Source organism: Cydia fagiglandana, chromosome 20 (genome assembly GCF_963556715.1).
Source record: "Cydia fagiglandana chromosome 20, ilCydFagi1.1, whole genome shotgun sequence".
NCBI classification, from domain to species: Eukaryota; Metazoa; Arthropoda; class Insecta; order Lepidoptera; family Tortricidae; genus Cydia; species Cydia fagiglandana.
The window spans coordinates 13,491,024-13,513,689 of NC_085951.1; the positions used below are offsets into that span (position 1 = coordinate 13,491,024).

General features: G+C 37.2%; 3 protein-coding genes across 3 annotated transcripts in view; 1 reads left to right on the plus strand and 2 right to left on the minus strand.

Annotated features, from left to right (window-relative positions):
- Nucleotides 1–22,666, plus strand: part of LOC134674463 (uncharacterized) — a 402,905-nt gene that overhangs the window by 228,240 nt on the left and 151,999 nt on the right. The gene's annotated exons all lie outside the window — the stretch shown is intronic.
- On the minus strand, nt 3,976–7,112 carry LOC134674607 (uncharacterized). The gene is made up of 2 exons (XM_063532720.1): nt 6,910–7,112; nt 3,976–5,938 (listed from the first exon to the last, which is right to left on the minus strand). Exon 2 carries the CDS (start codon nt 5,932–5,934, stop codon nt 3,976–3,978), a length of 1,959 nt encoding a protein of 652 aa, XP_063388790.1. The 5' UTR covers nt 5,935–5,938; nt 6,910–7,112.
- Nucleotides 7,322–22,666, minus strand: part of LOC134674497 (alpha-tocopherol transfer protein-like) — a 29,513-nt gene continuing 14,168 nt past the window's right edge. The window contains exons 3-6 of the mRNA XM_063532596.1: nt 19,594–19,690; nt 16,523–16,543; nt 13,143–13,284; nt 7,322–10,704 (exon numbers count right to left, since the gene is read on the minus strand). Of these exons, the coding sequence (XP_063388666.1) occupies nt 10,456–10,704; nt 13,143–13,284; nt 16,523–16,543; nt 19,594–19,690 (509 nt within the window). The 3' untranslated portion in view covers nt 7,322–10,455. The remainder of the gene's footprint in view (nt 10,705–13,142; nt 13,285–16,522; nt 16,544–19,593; nt 19,691–22,666) is intronic.

Genomic DNA, 22,666 nt, shown 5'->3' on the forward strand with positions numbered 1-22,666 from the left:
AGGTAATGCCACGAACGAGATTTCTCCCAACAAACTGCTATGCAGTTTGCCAGATAAGAAACAATAATTAATGTAGCTTTTCATATTTAGGTAACAATAAATAAATTAAAAAATATATACCGGGTGTGGCCTGTAACACGAGCAAAAAATTTAACTGTAGGCTGTACTCCTCATACTGACAAACATTTGTTCAACGACTTTTAAAAATAACTTGTGGTTTGATTTTTAATACACTTTAAAGTTTATTCTAAGACGCAATGTATTGCGAATTTTGTTATGTCTAAGGCGTGACAAGCAACGTCAATCACAATGATATGGCGTGGCGATGGCGTCCATTGAAGACAATATTTATTTTGTATGAAAAATAGGGAGTCTAAATACTTCATAATTTTTAAAAGTTGTTGAACAAAAGTGTCTCCGTTTGAGGGGTACAATCTATGTTTTAATTATTTGCTCGTGTTACAGGCCACACCCGGTATACGAAATAAAACACGTGACTAAATCGCGTATAACTTACACATTTTATTTATTTTACTTTTTACACGATTAAGTCCCGTGTCAGCTTTAAAATTATGATATCGTGTTAGTTTAAATTAAACCAAATATAATATGTATTATAATATAATATCTGAATATACGAAATGTAGTTACGAGGTTTTAAGGGTTCATGGACACCTATCCACTATACCCTAGGTGTATAATATTCTTCTTCCTCGCGTTATCCCGGCATTTTGCCACGGCTCATGGAGCCGGGGTCCGCTTGACAACTAATCCCAAGAATTGACATAGGCACTAATTTTTACGAAAGCGACTGCCATCTGACTTTCCAACCAAGAGGGGAAACTAGGTCTTATAGGGATTAGTCCGGTTCCCTCACGATGTTTTCCTTCACCGAAAAGCAACTGGTAAATATCAAATGATATTTCGTACATAAGTAAGTTCCGAAAAACCTAGGTGTATATATATAGAGCATTATCTACGAAAAGGGACCTTATTGTCGATGGCGCTTACGCCGCACAGCGTCGCGCGGCATTGTGTTTATATCGGAGCATCGTTAATAATGGCGTAAGCGCCTTCGACAATAAGGTCCCTTTTCATAAATTACGTCACATAATTGGGAACAATAATCGCGGCTGTCGCACGACAACACGATTGACGCCACGTGGGAAGGCCGGCTGCGTGCAACAACCACAGCAGCACCAAATGTTACAGTAAGATCAAACAGTCTGTATACAAAACAAAATTTACAAAACATCTGTATAGTGACATTGCACAATCTGACAATAAATGATTACTTACTTACTTAATCATCATCGTCATCTGTGGTGGATTGCAGTGTTGGCCGCCCTAGGCCCCAGCCCCTGTTGTAACTACTAGCCGCCCCTTTGTCAGCACCCATCTACATATACTTATAGGGTGGCTAAAAAATAACTGCATTCCCGTTGCCAAGGAGGTTTTGGGATTATACTGAACAACTTTTACTATGGGACCAACCCCGAAAAAAAATTAACGGGACGGGTCTTTCTTAGAGACCACGGCGGAGGCTATGTCGTCCTCGCAACTTCGGAGGTAATTTAAAAAATTAAGTATACGCGATAACGTCATGTATTCATCACTAGGTACACGAAGGCGTCTGTCGTCTGTATGATCGCCATAAACTCAAAAACCACTTAACGGATTTCCATGCGGTATTCACCTATAAATAGAGCATTTCTTGAGGAAGGTTTAGGTGTACAATTTGTTAAGTTTTTGTATAACCCGTGCGGAGCCCTGGCGGTTCGCTAGCGCTAGTATCAACCTAAATAATATGTGAAAATGGAAAAGGAAGGGATCTATTCGTCAAATACGATGTTTCGTTTTCGATGCTACCATACCGAGTCTGAGCGCTGCGGCCACGATTATCCAATAATTCTGCAGTCACATGCAATTGCAACCAAGGTTGCACGGGAGACTCGGAATAGACGCGGCTATATATGTATAGGTAGTGTACACATTCATGGTAGGTATTTCGCAAATGGTAATTCTGTTTTTTACACCACAAAGGCGGCAAACAAATACGGTCCGTTCGACAGTAAGCGGTTAACGTAGCCTATGGATGCCTGCAACTCAAGAGGTGTTACATGCGCTGATGCGCATTGCCAACCCTTTTAAAAAACTGTAGCTACACTCCTTTTTTGAAGAACCTCATATTGTAGTCCCTCGAGAAAACTTTGGCGCTGATAATAAAACTCCATAATAGTCGTACAATATTTATTTGGCAAGATATACAGCTATTAAATAAATTAAATTAGAAATTATACAAATGCAACACATACATTATTTAATAGCGTTAATGAATACTAGACTTTCGAAATATCATTCTACGCAGATAAATTCGCGGGCAGAAATTAAGTCTACTAGCACAGAATAAATAATAGTATGTACTAGGTACCTACAGAAGACTCACTCTCTAACAAAACGCGTCTGTCACGATCAGCACAGATATGGCCGCTAGGTGGCGACAGCGCCACGCTCGGCTTATCGCAAACCCCAAAATTGGGGTCGAACGTATGTACTTTTAGCTACCTGTAGCAAAGCGACGAAATCGCGGAGTGAGCCACGCCTGCTACTAGTTATTTGACTGTGGACGTGACTATAAATAAATATTATGGGACAATCTTACACAAATCGAGCTAGCCCCAACAGTAGGCTCAATAGGGGCCCTGTATTGTGCGTACTAGACGATTATAGGTATATATAATAAATAGAAACTTAAATACAAAGAAAATATCAATAACCCAGGAACAAATACCTTGCCAGGTATTAAACCCCACTAGCCTAGGTGAAATAGAATGTTTGAATACTGCTTTGGCTTGCTTTACAGCAATATTGTAGTAATATAGAAATTAAAAACACATAAATTTAGAGATAACTCCAAAGTTTTTAGTGCATGAGGTGGATGATTTTGACCTATTAATACTATAGCTAACATTAAATAGGCATTCCATTCCTACCATGACACGTCTAAGGCAAGAAACTTATTAATAAATATTAACTTGATTAAATAAGCTACCTCCGGATAGAATTTTTATTTCATAAATATCTGGGAGACCAAGCTTTGATCGGAAAACATATAAAAACTCAAAAATGCGCGTTTTCCCAGAGATAAGACCTAGCTAGATCGATTTATCGCCCCCGAAATCCCCCATATAGCAAATGCAAAATATTATAATAAATATTCATCGAAATATTTAGAGCAGTTTCTGAGATCCCCGAAATATTATTTTATATAAATAAACAAGAATTACTCGTTTAAAGGTATTAGATTATAGGAAATACTTATCTAAATTAAAACTAGGTATAATTTAAAACTTAAATACAAACACTTTGGAATTTACAGTGCTTTGGCAAGTACATTATGATTTGTAATACTTTTAAATATGTATAGCTAAATCCATTCTGATTGCTGACGGTTAACTCTTTATTAGTGATAGTAATAAGGAACCTGATTACGACTAAGTAGTCTTTATTTTTCTTTGTCTCTAATTATTAGGTACCTAGGTAAGTACTACCTATACCCTAATATTTTTCCCTTAATTATATAATAATATAATAATACTTAAGAGCTAGTTGGTCCGGGTGCACGGAGCGGGCAGACGCGCGATGGATTTTAAGTTCAATGGCACCGAAGCACAGAATAAATAATAGTACTAGGTACAGAAGACTCACTCTCTAACAAAACGCGTCTGTCACGATCAGCACAGACATGGCCGCTAGGTGGCGACAGCGCCACGCGCGGCTTATGGCAAACCCCAAAATTGGGGTCGAACGGATGTACTTTTAGCTACCTGTAGCAAAGCGACGAAATTGCGGAGTGAGCCACGCCTGACCGAAGTGAAATCCATCGCGCGCGGCCCCGCCAGTCAGCTTAGCTCCTATTTTTCGTACACCCGGTCACCCGCTCCGTGCAACCGCACCAAGCGGACGCCCTAAACTTCACATATTTTGCTGTAAGAACTTCCTCTCATTTATACAGTTTTCCAACTCATCATGATATTTATCAATCTTAGAATCGAACCCTGGACTTTGGATGTCACCGTCAAAACTGTTCCCAGTAATAATCTTCTCCTGGTTCAGCGTTGAATCAAAACGGACCTTCTTACCTGGGGTATTAGTTCTATTATGCGATGTTTCTGCTTCGTAGTTTCTTTCTCTAAGTGGCGTCACGTTCATATTCAAGCGAGTATTTCTAAGAGTCTTTATAGTCTCATATGTATGTTCAACTCCATCGATTTCTTCAATCTCAATGTCATCTGAAATGTCTAGATTTAACGCTGGATTCTCAAAACCTGAGTCTTTAACAGCTTTTCCTTTAGGAGGTTTTCTCGGCACTTCATAAGGATTCAAAGTGATGTTAGGATCCAGTTTGTCTTTTTCACCTTTAAATGTCTTTTTTAATGTCTTAAACAGTTTTGAAGACAGTTTATTGCTGGCTTTCAGGATTTGATGTTTGAGATCTTTCTTAGCTTCATTTGATTCATTGGAGGTATTCCCTTGACTGATTTTATTTAAATTCATGATGTCTATAGCACTGAATTGTGAGACATCACAACCAAGTATCTTGCTTTGCTTATTTAAACTATCATCTGTATTTTCATAAATAGGGCTCTCAGATCGATAGCCATCGATATTTTCATACTGATTTTCAACATTAGATTCATTTACAGTAGATATTGTACTGTTAGTATCGTGTGTGAATAATCTCCTTGGCATTATTTCATTAGTCTGTATGTTATTTTGTAAAATGTTTGCTTCAGCATTATATTCAGATTCAGCTCTTGTTTCATTGACATCTAAAAATGGATTCTCTCTTGGTACAACTAGATCATCAGCTATATTAGGATTCAGAAATGGGTTAGTATTATTTTTATCAGGTATCTTTTTCTTTTTAGTAATTATTGTGATTGTTTTTATCTCCATTATGTTGCTTTCATTTAAATCGTCATCAAAGTAGATTGATTGATTTGATGCAATAGGTGAATCTAGAGCTAGTCTATCTATGAAGCTTAAACTGAGGTTACTGGGATTATTTACAAATATTTGGTTGGTTATGTTAGTTTGTACATTAGTAATGTTACTGATGGATGAGAAATCTTGCATTTCACTATCAAGAGCATTCAACGGTTTATGTTCCATATCAGAAACACCGGAATCAAAAACATCATTTTTAATCTCTGATAAGTCTAAAGTTTCTTCAGTGTCTTGTATATTTGGATGCACATTTAAGAATGATTCTTTATTAAAAGTTGTCTCTAAAATTTGTGGCTTATTGACTGTTACATTGGTAGATGTGCCCTGTATAAAAGGAGCACTTAAGGTTTCATTTTGAGTGATGTTCAACATTCCTTTTGTAAACTCTCTCATATTTGGTGATATATGTGAGACCTCATCAGTAACTGTGACTTTTAAATTAGATGGAAAATTACTGAAATTACTTTGCACATTAGTAACATTCATTAAAGTGTCATCATTAAGGCTACCATGCAATCTCTGTGGCACATTTAATGTTTCATGCGTTAATGTCTTCTTTAAGTTCTGTGGATTTAAATCAGTCATGTTAGCATAAATAGGTTCTTCAATGGATCCTAACCTACAAACATCATAATTCCTTGTGTTTCTCTTAACATTTTGCAGCTCTCTAGCCAAGAATTCATTAACCGCTGCCTTACTGATACCAAGATCCAGTGCAGTGTTTTCAAAAGCGGTGATGTCACAGCTTTTGGTTCTCTTGCGTTTCTTCGGGACGATTTCCATGGCTGTGTTGCACATGGGGTCCTCATTGGCAAGGAGGTCCAGCGCTGGGTTGAGGTAGACGTTGTTGCTGGGTGTGGTGAGCTTGCGTTTCGCTTTGGTGTTTGGTATTACCTCAAACTGGTTATTGTTGACGGAGTCCATTGTGCTGAAACAGAAATGGATTCATGTAATTCTCTAGTTTCAAGGATAAATGTTTGTATGTTCAGATGTATGTTACTTAGTGAATCATATGTATGAATAAATGGTTAAACAGATTTGGATAAAATTTAGCACAATTTTATGGCTGAGAACACTGGATTAACATTTTTATTCCTAGAATAGGGATGAAAATGTGCAGTGAAATTCATATGCCAGTAATAATAACAACAAATAAATGCCTGCCAGTGCCTTTAATATGAATTACTAAAAAAAATTTAAACAAAAATCAACCTTCTTTCCATACTAATATGGCTATGAACTTGTGGTGGTACCTACTTAGTGAATTTTGCTTGTCACCCGACGATATGGCATTATTGATAAATGCATTACTGACCTGAATTAGCTATGAATTGTTTGTCTTTATCTGTCATTTTGGCTTATGTATTTGTAAGAAAGGGATTAAACATTTAACTAAATCAGGCCCGTGAAGATTTATGAATAAGGGGGTTAAACAATCCGCTCACAATCTCTCTGCTTAGCCTTAAGGTTGACTGGTAGAGAATGCCTTATGGCATTAAGTCCGCCTTTTGTACTATAAGATTTTTCTTTTGTGCAATAAAGATTAAATAAATAAATAAATAAACAATAAATTGTATTGTAAGACAATTTTACAATCAGCTCCTGAGTTTGACTTCCTTAAAAATATTTTTTTCTGACATAAACACGTGTTATTTAGGATTGAACACAAAAAACGTAGTTTAATAAGATTCGTCTAGGTGCGTAACTCACTTCGGTACAAAGAACATTGCGTAACTTTACAAAATTATGAAAAATTGCATACTAAATCAGTAATGGTACTAAAAAGGAGCCCTGACCTTTACTATGTAGAAACATAATAACGATATTCATTCATCTATCTCGATTAATTTAACTATAAACTCTGAACAATACAACGTAAATAATTTATCAAAAACTTACCTTCAAATAAGAGTGTTTCCAATAAAATATCGCGTTTTCATACACAATATCACTTATTATTTATTCCACATTCGATTTGCATTCACAGATTACATTAAAACAATAGATTTCATTCATAATTTTCCGTTTGAAATATGTAAACAAAAAATCGGCAGGTGTTCGATGGACCGTGTATGGCGGTTATTTTTTGACAGCTGCCTAGTTGCCAGTATACAATTTAAATTTCTACCATGTGGCTGCAAGACTAATAGTTTCACTAGTAGTTCATAGATGGCACTAAAATCAAAGGTTATAATTGGATGCACTGCAAAACAGCAAAATCAATAGATTGACACAGAATAATTCTTTATTCTATTTATATGTCTAGCTAGAGTATTCGTTTTAAGGAAATGTGTACAATAAAACCGCTAAAAACGCTCCATAAATTATATTTCTAATAAATCACGACATTGGTATCGATAACCAATGAAAATTATCACAAACTTGTCCAATCAATGGAACATTGAAGCATTACACTAATAAAACTAATTAAGTACATTAAACCACCACCTCCTGGACTTACTGAGAAATTAACAACATGTATCATTCATTTATTAGGTACAAAACGAGAGAGACTAATAAAAAATAAACACCATCCAGAGGCTTAGATAACTATTTAAGTACTTAATGCAGGCAGTGGTCAACAGATATTTCGCAGCTGCCAAAGTCCTCAATAATATCTGAACATACATTATATCGCCCTCATAGTTATAACAGAGGCGTTACAGATATTTCGTGGCCTAATTGCGATTTTATTAAGTAGGTAATACATAATTATGTATTTCCTTCAAACTTCTTCAAAATTGTCACATAAATGCTTATTAAGCTCATCCAAAGTACTAAACAGGAAGTATTTTCAATACACAACAAGACAAAAAAAACACATTCCACATTTTTAAACGCAAAGAATTCCAAAATCGAATAGGCACTACTTTAAGTACTTTAGCTTTGTTTTTAATATCCAGATACTCAAATGGTAGTTCGGTTGGTCAACCCAACTATCCTGCTTTTGTAGCCTTCATACCGGGGCCTGTTTATAGTCCGACAAGAAATTGTAGAAAATTATTGAGGGCGCCACTTCCTACGTAACTGTCACATTTTTGACTTAAAATGTAAAATCATCGTAAAATGCTTAAACATGGCAACAATTTAAAATAGATTTTTTTTAGTACCATTTTGTTTTATTTCTACTATTTTATGTCACACTATACTTACACTTTGATTAGTGTTTATTCCGAGTTCATACATTTGCCACTAAAAACACATAAAAAGTAGTAAATGTATGCTTAAATAAATAATGATCAATGTGTTAACAAGCCCCGATGTGACGGCCAATCACGCTTGCCTATACAAAAACAATGTTTTTACTTATTTAATTTCACAAAGAAAATTACACATTTACATTGAGTAAGGCTTTCTCACATTTAAAAATAGATTTATATTTACATATATAGATTTATAATAAGTCTACACAGCTCAAGCCGCTTGTACAGTCCACAGCAGAAGTCATTAGCGATGGTCACCCGATTGAGCCGATAGCCGCGTTTTATTATTAGTTTAAGTTTTATTAAATTTATTATTCGTATTAATTTAAGTGAATAAAAAGGTACTTTATAAAAAGTCTATCAATTCAAAAAATATGTTATGATGAAACAAAGCATTATATCTATCCCATTATTACGAATTGATTTAAAATTCTCTTTGCGTGTGATTTGGCGTATGGTGGACGCAGTTATCGACATGATAAAGTAAATTACGTCATCAAAATGCGCACGATAGAAAGAGACGGAAGCTTTATCCTGTCAGTAACGAGTCCATCCATCATACGTCCATTATATTATAGAACCATCTCAGATATACTTGATCTTTTCTAAATCTTATGTACAATTTTATTTTCCTACTAATATTATATTTAAAATATATTTATCTCTTTATTGACAATATTAGAAACAATTTGTACCTACTCTGATTAAATATCAGTATACAGTGTGCATTTGAATTACGAATGAATTTATTTTGACATGTAAATTACCACCCTCATTTTTAAGGCAGATGTATAATAGCGGTCGGTATACGTCAGCCGCCGCTCCGTTGGCGGGATAAAAAAAAACCCACCCAAACAAATAAAGTATTGCAATGAAATTTTTTAAATTGCAAAACTCTAGATATTGTATATAGATATTGTTGGGTGGCTCGTATTCCTTTACCTCAAGCATCGCACGGTCTTAATACTAGAACTAATTATCACCAATGAAATTTGAATTATTATTCAATGAATTAAACTTGCATTTGTTTTGTTCCAATCGATTAAAAACAAAACCAAAATCAACTCTATTTTCCAATAGGTATAGTTGATTCAAATATCACCGGAAAATTGTCTTGTATTGTGGGCCAATAGAGAGAGATTAATCTATCAACGGTGGCTGACGTCCACGAGATATCATGATACACCTGCCCACTTATCAAGTTATCCCGGGATGAAATAACTGTTAGTACATTTAACCTAGACCTTCCTAAGACCTGAGGTTACCTAATGATCTTTAAGAGACAGGTACATAGTTATACATTATACACTATATATAAGCTTGGTGCAAAAGGTATATACCTACTTGTCTATGGTCTGACCATAGTGAGCGAATATTAAGTACATTTTTTTCTTAATTTTCTTTTATATACAAAACCTACCTAGGAATACAATTGACAATTGGAATTAAATATTTGTACTACATGATATTTTTATACCAAGATGGTGGCAAACAAGCTTACGGCCTGTGGTAAGTAAACACCGTAGTCTACATTATGAACTTTCGCACCTCATAGTCATAGTCATATTATCTAATAATATTAATATAACAAATATAACACCAAGATCAACTGTGGAAGTATTTAAAAAAAATTCTAAGGCGTATAAACGATTAAGAATACATTCACAGTCTGTCTTTTCTGGTGTCAAAATCCTTAGCCAGACAATTTATTCGTATTCCTGGCCAGACTTAACTAAACATGTTTTGGCGCCTTTTCTCATACCCATAAAATCCGCCTAAAACCACACTAATCTCCAATTTCTTTAAATTCTTGTTCAACGTTTTATCTCTCTTGTCCGGATAAGCGCAAATTTGAGGGTCTCGTTTTTAGTGTGAGCTTTATTGAACCCTGTCTAAAAGATTAAACTCAATACTTATAAAATGGTTATAATAGATCAGATGAGTTTGACTAAAAATGAGTCATGATGAGCCAGCATACATTTATATCTAGTCTGGCTAACTATCATAATATTGAAAAAAAAAAACGAAAAATTAAAAACGCAAGTGTAAACTTTTCATACATAATTATTTTGCATGTGCCGTTTTTTCTGTCATACTCATAGTGCTTAGCCAGACTAAATTATACAAATTATAAAATCTATCAAATAAATTTGGCCAGCCTAAAAACACCTCTTGAGCATACAGCTAAGTAAACAAGAGCCACTCATCGACGATTTCCTGAGACCTAAAAACTAGATTTTTATTAATCTATATCTAACTTCTTAAAATTCTTATTCAACGCCTTATCTCTCTTCTTATCCGGGTACGCTCTAGCCCTCTGCTGTTCTTCGGCAGCAAAGTAGGGCTCCAAAGCCTGAAGTTGCTGCATGCACTTCTTGTGGAGGGTCTGTGTGTCGGGGAGGGTGCCTCCGTAGTCGGGGGGGAGGGCGGAGCGGGGGACCACTGTCTCGTAGAACTTCGTAAGGTCTTCGGTCTTGCTGTGGAATTTTAGCTGGAAGTAGGAAAACAATATGTTAAAAATTAATAAAAAAATATAAATGTAAACTGAAATAAATGTACGGACTAGTCTAGTACAGTCCCCATCAGATATATCGAAGCGGCCAAGGTGTTCACGATATCTGAACACGCACTCTAACGCCCTGACAATTATTAGGCAAATATATATTATATAGGCGTGAGGCGAGAAAATACGATGGAAAACAATTATGCCCTACATCAGTACTAAAATTAGTAATTACAATTTTATGTGTAGGTGTGATAAAAGGATTTCCCACTCTATCTAAACTGTAGGTATGTATCTGTTTAAGTATTTAACGTATCTATTTCTATTTCATACTCTAAACATAAGTTTTAAAAAACTCAATTATATTGACTCACATTATAGACGGGTCTAACGCGAATTATATTCAACATAATAATAGTCTATAATGTGAGTTAATATGTATTCAAAATGCGAAAGTCTAAAATATTATATTTAATTATATTGATTACAAAATTGTTGATAAAAGGAAACCACGCCACATCTTTATTATTTAAGCAATTAACATGTCTGCTATTAACGAGGCAGCATCCTGTAGCTACTAGTTATCGTTATATTGTTAATTGTTTCTGACATATTAAACCTTTGACCACTAAATACGTCAGCTGACGCGCACGGATTCAACCAATAATAGGGTATTTTCCTACTAGTCAAATCAGTTACTTTTTTAGAACTGCCAAAACTAAACATTACTTCGTGACGTCACGGTCAACTCACCTACTTTTTATATTTCTATTCGATTTATTAAATAGAACTTAATGTGTTTATAAATAACTCCTATCTGTGTTATTCTAATAATTATCTGATGCTTTATTTCATGTATCATGCATGGTGTAAAATAATTTATTTTATATTCAGTATAATACCCTACCCTAGCGTTCGTGCATTCCATAGAGTAATACATATAAGTAAAGAAAGCGTGCTATCTCCATATATCAGTTTTCTTACCAAAACGCGCGGTATTTAGTAGTCGACATCTAGCGTCAAGTAGTAGAACTATCAGTACCCCTACTTGACACCAGATGTCACAAGTGTAGCTACTGACGAAAAATTTACCTACTATAAATATATAAATAAATGTGTCCCTAGTGAAAAAAGGTATAAGTCTTGGGCAGCGCAGTTGTAAAAGGGTGTAAGTTCTAAGTCACATCTGTGCCCTTTTACTCCTAAGCTGCGTGAGACTTGTACCCTTTTCCACTAGGGCCACAGTATTAAAACAATTTACAACTAATATTATAAGCAGAATGGGTTGAAAATAGATAAAAAATCATGTTTCACGCGAGGGTTTGGTCTCGGTCAAACAACTACCGAAACTTTTGGCCGCGTCGAAAACTGTATTTTTTCTGTATGTCCGACCGAAGATTCCCTTTCGGTATAAAAATCGTGTTTAGGTCGAAGGTACGGTTTCAATATCGGCAAAAAATCCGGTTTCAGTTGGATACAATAGGTACGTCATATTTTTGTAGGAATTAGGTCCTGTCTTGCTACTTTCGCTCCTAAGAAAATGTCCGAATCGGTTTATCTCACTAAATGTGTGATGTGGTTATGTTTTTAGCAAATAAATTTCTGATTTCTGATTTCTGATTAAACAAGGTCATATCGGGTAGCTTGGAAACATATTTTCAATCTCATTTTCGTTAAAAACATTTATTTTTATTATAAATATTGTAACAAAGAAGGGTTCTCGTACTCTAATTACGTACAATGATAAAATATAAAAAAACAATAGTGAGTAGATTATAATCTAAAACATTTGATATTATATTTATTTACAAAAATAAAGGAAATAATTATGATAATCTAGATAAAATGATACATTTATAACAAAGCAAAATGTCAAGGTCACTGCCCAAGTGCCCACAAATACAGCTTACCGACGTTGTTCGGTATTATGTTAAAATAAACTTCTTCTCCATAAAGGGGCTAATGAGGATAAGGAGCTTGTTCACGATGGGCTCGGAGTTGAGCATTCTAAAGGTATTCCTGGACTACTGAAAGTTTACAGACAATATGGCTTCCATGGCTGTTTGAAGATAGATCGATCATTAATTAACCTACTATGTCATAGAACTTCTTCTCCACGAAGGGCCTGATGAGGATGAGTAGTTTGTCCACGATGGGCTCTGAGTTGAGCATTCTAAATGTATTCCTTCCTGGACTACTGAAAGTTTACAAACAAGATGGCTTCCGTTGCTGCTTGAAGATGGATCGTTCGTCAACCTACCATGTCGTAGAACTTCTTCTCCATGAAGGGCCTGATGAGGATGAGTAGTTTGTCCACGATGGGCTCTGAGTTGAGCATTCTAAAGGTATTCCTTCCTGGACTACTAAAAGTTTACAAACAAGATGACTTCCGTGGCTGTTTGAAGATGGATCGTTCGTCAACCTACCATGTCATAGAACTTCTTCTCCATGAAGGGCCTGATGAGGATGAGCAGCTTGTCCACGATGGGCTCGGAGTTGAGCACGTGTATGCCCTTCATGCGGATCGGCCAGGCCTCCTGCACGAATTGGAAGAACTTGCGGAGGGACCTGGAAGGAAACCATTCATTTTATAATTTCATATGATACAGGTACCTACTTGAAAGTTGATTAACTCTTAGCATTTATTGAAATACTTAACGAAAGAAATATTTATTGAAAACGCAAGGCTAACAGAAGCTTTCAGATGCCGAATGCCTAAATAAACATAAAGCGATTTGATTTTATTACTGCGTCCTCGAAAGGTTTGCAGAATATTTTACTACTTTATTTAAGACTTAAGTGATGGTAAGTAATAAAATATTATAAGTATGCGTATTTCAGGTCAAATTTATCTACCATTTGGCGCACTCAGTTCTGTGACTGTTGATGATTATACATCATAATTATGATCCGTTTAAATAGTTTTTACTTCATAAGTAACTATAGCGGCAACCGAAGACAAAACAAACCAAGTTATGTTATTCTCGATAATGTTGTTGTTGAAACTGATTGTTTGTACTGCATAGTTCGAACATTATTAATTCAATTGGACGTTGTTCTATCAACATAGTGATTAAATTAACTATACTTTACATACAACTAAGTACATATATACCGGGTGTGGCCTGTAATATGAGCAAAAAATTAAACTGCAGGCTGTACTCCTCATACCAACATTTGTTCAGCAACTTTTAAAAGTAACTTGTGGGTTAATTTTTAGGGTTCCGTACCCAAAGGGTAAAACGGGACCCTATTACTAAGACTTCGCTGTCCGTCCGTCCGTCTGTCCGTCTGTCACCAGGCTGTATCTCACGAACCGTGATAGCTAGACAGTTGAAATTTTCACAGATGATGTATTTCTGTTGCCGCTATAACAGCAAATACTAAAAACAGAATAAAATATGGATTTAAATGGGGCTCCCATACAACACACGTGATTTTTGACCAAAGTTAAGCAACGTCGGGAGAGGTCAGTACTTGGATGGGTGACCGTTTTTTTTTTGCTTTTTTTTTGTTTTTTTTTGCATTATGGTACGGAACCCTTCGTGCGCGAGTCCGACTCGCACTTGCCCGGTTTTTAATACACTTTAAAGTTTATTCTAAGACGCAATGTATTGCGAATTTTGTTATGTTTAAGGCGTGACAAGCAACGTCAATCACAATGATATGGCGTGGCGATGGCGTCCATTGAAGATAATATTTATTTTGTATGTCATAGTCATATAATTTATTTGCTATAAGTATACAAGTATACATGCAAATATACATTAAAACTATATATGAAAAATAGGGAGTCTAAATATACTTCATAATTTTTGAAAGTTGTTGAAAAGTGTCACCGTTTGAGGAGTACAATCTATGTTTTAATTATTTGCTCATGTTACAGGCCAGGTATTAGAACCATACATACTTTCGCATGATGATCACTCATATAGGGGTCATCCATTAATTACATCACACGTTTAGGGGGAGGGAGGGGGTCAACAAAATGTGACATATTGTGACACGGGGGAGGGGGGAGACACAAACTTTGTGACGTCACTTTAACTTCATCAGTAACCGAAAATTTATTTAAATTATTTTATTCGCTGTACATTTAAATAACAAGTTTTTAAAACGATAATCGTTCTTATTCGTTTAATTTTCTTTCCTAAGCAGTTTTGGGTTATAAAATTACTAATATTTATATCGTCAAAAATATTTTGATAAAATATTAATAATACTTAGGTACTTACTTAATTCGATTTGGCGTTTTCGTAGAAAAAATGTGACGTCACACTAGGGGGGAGGGGGTTTGCCAAATGTGACCAAGTGTGACAAGGAGGGGGGAGGGGTCAAAAAACCTAGAAATTCGTGTGACGTAATTAATGGATCACCCCATAGGGTAGGATACGGCACCATAAGAAGATTTAACTACGTTAAAGGAAACTAAAATTGTAAATTACATTAATGTTATTAAATAAACGCATCTTAGACTAAGTTCTAAACGCATCTTAGTTAGTTGTGACAAAAAAAATGTAATTTTGGAATTGCGCGTGCAAGAAGCATTTGATGTATTAACATGAGGTCAATGTCGTCGAGGTTATAAGTCGCCTTAATTATTATCTAGTTAGTAGTTAAGCTGTTTTGTTTATTTTATTTCAACTAGCGTGCGTCACAAGTATAAATTATATGACGCTGGTAATTCTGGTTTGATCAACTGTTTACGTAATTATATTAATTATATGGAAGACCCGGTTGTATATAAGCGGTCTTTTCCAGACAACTTCGGGATAGCAAAGGGTGAACAAAAAATTGGAGTAGGTACCTACCTATTTTATTCGCGTTATATCAAGGAAAACCCACTTGCTGATAAGTTATAATAGAAAATGTCGTTTGAAATGCTTCTGTTATCGAACACATTAAAATGTAATCAGAGTCGTTTGTAATGGTTATCGAATGGTGGAAATATATAATAATGATGATGATATGGTCAGTTTGACCCCATGTTTACCACACTAATGGTTAGTTAATAAGTTAAAATTGGTTGGTTTCATATGTACATGTAAACAAGTTGTCGAAAGTGTAAAGGGCCATATGTACTGTAAAACGTTGTACGATACACGTGCTAATAGGTAATTCGCGACTCGTGTCGATTTAAAACACTGCCTTCGGTTATTTTAATTTATCGCCACTCGTTTTGAATTTCCTCTTTTCCGCACTTGTATCGTAAATAACTATTATTTATGTAAGGATCACCAACGGATAATACATCTACACAATTACATAGGAACAAGGACATCCACTTATAGGTGACCACATTCTAATAGAAACGCCCTTAGGCAGATGAAGCATAAGGCATTTTTTCAGGGTTTGTGTAATGAAAAACTGGAATCGTAGGAGTAGTTCTGACGTAGGTAAGGCAAGGTACTAAAATTAGCAGCTATGATCATTCTTGTCCATTTTTGGTACAGTCATAGAAATTAATTCCAGTGCCATTTCTTACCTTATCACTCAAAATCGCTAGGGACCTCATACTATCGTCACTATGACAAGGTACGAAAGGTAGGTACTGAAAATAAATTCCTTTACCGTACACCGTCAGTATTACTTATATATCTAATACCTAACAATCTAATAGGAATAGGACATGTAATTACATATGTAGTATGAAAATGACGGGACAGGTTACTACTTACTTAATTATAAGAAGTTATTCTACAATGAAATAGAAATAGAAAGTTTAAGATGTGAATGTAATCTATTTATATACATACATACATTAATATGATAATTGATAATGATGATTTTTCCCTTGCTAATTTACCTTTGCTTATCCTTTTGAAAGCTAAAACATTTAAAGTATATATTATATAATATATTATAATATTTTAAAGTAAATCGTGAGATACATAAAATGAAGAATAATAATTCTGCTGGTATCGTTATGTTATGCTAAGGTAAGTACAGATGTAGTACAGTCGCCATCAGATATATCGGAGCGGCCAAGGTGCTCACAAATATCTGAACACGCCTCTATTGTCAAGGCCATGGTATAATAATTTATATACTCCGCCTGATACTCTCTTCCCGTCTTTTCTAAGTCACCTGACTGACACAAGCCTACGTCATCATGCGACAGCGCTATATGATAATATGCGATAGCGCTATATATAGCGGCCATGTTATTGTGACGTAGGCTTGTGTCACTCTGGGAAGAGAAGACCATGTTTTATTAGACTATGGTCAAGGCGTTAGAGCGCTTGTTCAGATATTGTGAACACCTTGGCCGCTCCGATATATCTGATGGCACCTGTACATTTTCCATCGTATTTGCACGGAAACGTAGGTATGAACGTGTCAGTCATTGCTATTTCAGTTAGTGTCGGTACAGAATAAATAATAGTACTAGGTACAGAAGACTCACTCTCTAACAAAACGCGTCTGTTACGATCAGGACAGATATGGCCGCTAGGTGGCGACAGCGCCACGCGCGGCTTATGGCAAACCCCAAAATTGGGGCCGAACGGATGTACTTTTAGCTACCTGTAGCAAAGCGACGAAATCGCGGAGTGAGACACGCCTGGTAACGCTACAAAAAGTACTAAGGTGACTGAAGTAGCATGATAAATACGAACGTTTCCGAGAAAATACGTCAGAAACAATTATACGCTACATCTGTACTAATTAGAACATAATAGACTAAGCGCCGCTTGCACCATTCTACTGACCAGGGGTTAACCGGTTAAACCTGGAGTTACCATGGTTACCAGTACAATTTGACACTGTGTTAACGGTTTAACAGGTTAACCCCGGGCTAGTGGCATGAGGCAAATAGCCCTAATTCTACTAGTTTAGTATAGGCACATTTCCATACTAACATTAACATCACAGACATATTTACCTTAAGGGCCACCCCACATTTAGCGTCTTTCGAGCGTCGGCGTCTGGTCAACGTTATGGAAAATTACGTCGCTGCGCAGTTGCGTCGACGTTGCGTCGAGCAGCGGCCATAGAATTGTAGACGCCGACGCTCAAAAGACGCTAAATGTGGGGTGGCCCTAACACAATATAACACAGCAATTCCCACAAAACACTACATTTAAATATTTTAAATTAACGACTCTTTCAGTTTTATCAAATTATGCTTAAAATGCATGGAGCTGATTATTTTAGTACCTTGTTACCAAATAATCAAACCAAAGAAACTTTCAAGTCCTTCAAATTCTCATAAAGTCTTAAATAACACTATATCTGGGAACACGGCGATGCCCCCGCCAAGGCGAACAAAAACTTCTTCACTTCGTTTTTAGTGTTCCGTACAAAACTTTGTTTACGGAACACTTATGGGATCACTTCGGTCTTGTTTCCTATTAGCTAGCGACTATAATCTACCTAGTGGCTGAATCTAATATCACAGTGTCTCCCCTATAATAAAGCTCACAGACTCCTTTGGTTGGGCCATCTTGAGAGAATGGTTGAAGATCGGAATGTGACCTGGGCCGCCTAGCAAGAGGTCGCCCCATGTCCCAGGTATCGCTGGTGCGATATGGTAGAGGCGGATCTGTGCGAACTCAAAGTCAACAATTGGGTTGCACAGGGCCGAGAAAAGTGGTGCTGACTTGTGTCGGAGGCCCAGTCTCATTTTGGGTCGCTGAGCCAACGGAGTAACTAACTGAATGAGTAAGGGCTGATTTAGACGGCGCGCGAACTCGTATATGATTTTAGTTACATTGCGACTGGTTACATCCAATTCAACCGACCGATCAAAACCCGCAATGTAATGAAACTCGTATGCGAGTTCTCGCATCGTCTACTTAAGCACTAAGTATAAAGTATACTCACGAGAGACTGACGCGCGTGAGATGTCCGAGCCGGACTCCTCTCATGTCGAACAGGAAGATATAGCCGGGCGTGGGCCCCCGCTTGCAGAGATAAGCCCTAAGTATAAAGTATACTCACGAGAGACTGACGCGCGTGAGATGGCCGAGCCGGACTCCTCTCATGTCGAACAGGAAGATATAGCCGGGCGTGGGCCCCCGCTTGCAGAGATAAGCCCTAAGTATAAAGTATACTCACGAGAGACTGACGCGCGTGAGATGTCCGAGCCGGACTCCTCTCATGTCGAACAGGAAGATATAGCCGGGCGTGGGCCCCCGCTTGCAGAGATAAGCCCTAAGTATAAAGTATACTCACGAGAGACTGACGCGCGTGAGATGTCCGAGCCGGACTCCTCTCATGTCGAACAGGAAGATATAGCCGGGCGTGGGCCCCCGCTTGCAGAGATAAGCCCTAAGTATAAAGTATACTCACGAGAGACTGACGCGCGTGAGATGTCCGAGCCGGACTCCTCTCATGTCGAACAGGAAGATATAGCCGGGCGTGGGCCCCCGCTTGCAGAGATAAGCCCTAAGTATAAAGTATACTCACGAGAGACTGACGCGCGTGAGATGTCCGAGCCGGACTCCTCTCATGTCGAACAGGAAGATATAGCCGGGCGTGGGCCCCCGCTTGCAGAGATAAGCCCTAAGTATAAAGTATACTCACGAGAGACTGACGCGCGTGAGATGTCCGAGCCGGACTCCTCTCATGTCGAACAGGAAGATATAGCCGGGCGTGGGCCCCCGCTTGCAGAGATAAGCCCTAAGTATAAAGTATACTCACGAGAGACTGACGCGCGTGAGATGTCCGAGCCGGACTCCTCTCATGTCGAACAGGAAGATATAGCCGGGCGTGGGCCCCCGCTTGCAGAGATAAGCCCTAAATATAAAGTATACTCACGAGAGACTGACGCGCGTGAGATGGCCGAGCCGGACTCCTCTCATGTCGAACAGGAAGATATAGCCGGGTGTGGGCCCTCGCTTGCAGAGATAAGCCCTAAGTATAAAGTATACTCACGAGAGACTGACGCGCGTGAGATGGCCGAGCCGGACTCCTCTCATGTCGAACAGGAAGATATAGCCGGGCGTGGGCCCCCGCTTGCACAGGCACGCATCTGTGAAAGCAATGCTATAATATTATTTTCTCAAACATGCAATGAAATATTGATGTTATGTTCCTTATAATAGGCTGCGAAGTATGACGTTTCAGGTGCGGCTAGGACAAAAAGTCGTTAATGGAATTTCATACACATCTTGCAGGCCTAGGCCGGCAAAGTCCTCTTTTTTAATTTTCATTTCACAGATATTTGTGACACAGCATCGTGGCATTCATCCATTAAAAAAAAACTATAGAGGCAGTATTTGCTTTATGGTTCGTAATGACACTCTGCCACTACGCCTATAAAAAAAAAAACAAAAAACAATGTTTGCTATAATTTGCAGTTTTATTTGTATAAAATCAACATGAATTTAATAAATAATACATTCTATAATTTTAAATTATAAATTTAACTACACAAATAAAAACATTTAAAATATTTCATCTAAACGTTAGCGGTAAAAAGGTCTACTCAAACACGCGTAGTTATATTTTTTAAATTGTTATGGAGGTAAAGTTGAAAGATATTCATTCTGTTTTATTGGATTTATGGTGCGTTGTTGATTTTTTGACTTTAATATGAGTTCCGACGAAATAATGAAATTAATATTAATTGTAATCGTAGGTGTTGGAATTGGCAGCGTAAGCAGAATTGATTTTAAATAACTTGCTACCTCTGCCGCCAAGTCAAAGACGAAGTATGTATATGGTTGCTTATGGCAATTTTATTATTTGAGAAACTAAGAAAAATGGCTTACAGTTTATTAGAAACAGTTTTGTGGCATATTTTAAATGAATGTAACTACAAATTCGTCAACACTGTGGAAATTATACTTATTTACTCCATGCATAAAGCAACGATGTATGTGAAACGTGATATCAACATGAAAGACTATGTAAACTTATGTGACGAAAACGACAGTGAGACGGATACAAGGCGAAAAAATCAAAGATACATGAAAATATACGGGTAGTAAAAATACACGACTCGTGTAAAACATACGCGTGATAATGATATAGGTACGTGTTGGTTATATTTTGGGTGTAGTTTACTTTTAGTTTTTTCTATAAATAAAACTTGGGCTTCGTGGATTTTTTATTTTATTTATTTCATTGCATGTTTGAGAAAAGCACTATACATACCTCGGCGGGAAATGGGGTTGCCCGCGCTCAGACCTATCCGGCCTCGCTTCGCTCGGCCGTCTATATGTCTTCGGCCGGCAACCCCTTTCGTCCCGGCCTCTGTAGTAATGTACTATACTTATGAAACCAAAATAATGTAAATATAGGGCAATTGCGTCAGTTTACCGTCCAGTGTCAGTTTCCGTCCACTTGACGGATTAGCAAATAACATTTCATTTATACTTTGCTACTTGCGAAATATATTTTTTATGTAGATAGATAAATTGTTATTAAGGATTGCAATAAGTGCAAATTTCTGCAGTAATGAAGGTTTATATTAAAATTTCGTCAAGTGGACGAGAACTATCGCAATGATCCTTTTTAACCGACTTCCATTTCATAGAAGGAGGAGGTTCTGTATTCGGTTGTGGCTATTTTTATTTTTTTTTCTATGTACGTTCACCGATTACTCCGACATCCGTAGTCCGATTTGAGTAATTCTTTTTTTGATCGAAAGGAGCTACCTCCGAGTTGGTCCCATTTTAATTTGGTTCTGTTCTGATGATGGGATCCATGAGGAATTGAGGGAACTCCTCAATTTTTAAAGGCACATGCATAGTGATTTGAGTGTTTTCTTAAGCAACTCGAGCATTTTCTCCCGAAAACCACCACTTTGATGAAGTAGACCTGATGATGATGATTGTTTTGATGATAATGATGATTTTTTAAATGTAGTACGTTCACCGATTACTCTGACATCCGTAGTCAGATTTGAGTAATTCTTTTTTTGATCGAAAGGAGCTACCTCCGAGTTGGTCCCATTTTAATTTGGTTCTGTTCTGATGATGGGATCCATAAGGAATTGAGGGAACTCCTCAATTTTTAAAGGCACATGCATGGTGATTTGGGTGTTTTCTTAAGCAACTCGAGCATTTTCTCCCGAAAACCACCACTTTGATGAAGTAGACCTGATGATGATGATTGTTTTGATGATAATGATGATGATTTTTTAAATGTAGTACGTTCACCGATTACTCTGACATCCGTAGTCAGATTTGAGTAATTCTTTTTTTGATCGAAAGGAGCTACCTCCGAGTTGGTCCCATTTTAATTTGGTTCTGTTCTGATGATGGGATCCATAAGGAATTGAGGGAACTCCTCAATTTTTAAAGGCACATGCATGGTGATTTGGGTGTTTTCTTAAGCAACTCGAGCATTTTCTCCCGAAAACCACCACTTTGATGAAGTAGACCTGATGATGATGATTGTTTTGATGATAATGATGATGATTTTTTAAATGTAGTATGTTCAGCGATTACTCCGGCACCTGTGATCCGAATTGAGTAATTCTTTTTTTGTTTGAAAGGAGTTGCCTCCTAGGTGTTTTCGTATTATTTTTGGTTCTGGTCTGATGATGGAATCCATGAGGAACTGAGGGAACTCCTCAGTTTTTAAAGGCACGTGTAAAGTGATTTCGGTGTTTTCTAAAGTAACTCAAGCATTTGCTTCCGAACACCGCCAATTTGATGTAGTGCAAGTGTAGTCGTACCACGAGTTTGACATTGACATATTCGCTAAGTTAGCGACGCTAACGTCTTCGTAACTAACTTTTTATGCATCTCGCTCGCACTAATATGCCAATACGAGCGAGATGCAAAGAAAGTAAGTTACACACACGCTAGCGAATAAATCAATGTCAAACTCTTGGAAAGCTGGTAAGGCTACTGATCGGGGGTTAGGGTTAGGAGTTAAGGGGTCGGGGATAAAGGGGTCGGGTAATGGTGGTTGTAGGGCTGCTGGTTCAGGGCCGAGGGGTACATGGATCAGGAGTTGATACGCTGTGAGGTAGAGTGATCGGGGGGGTTGAGAG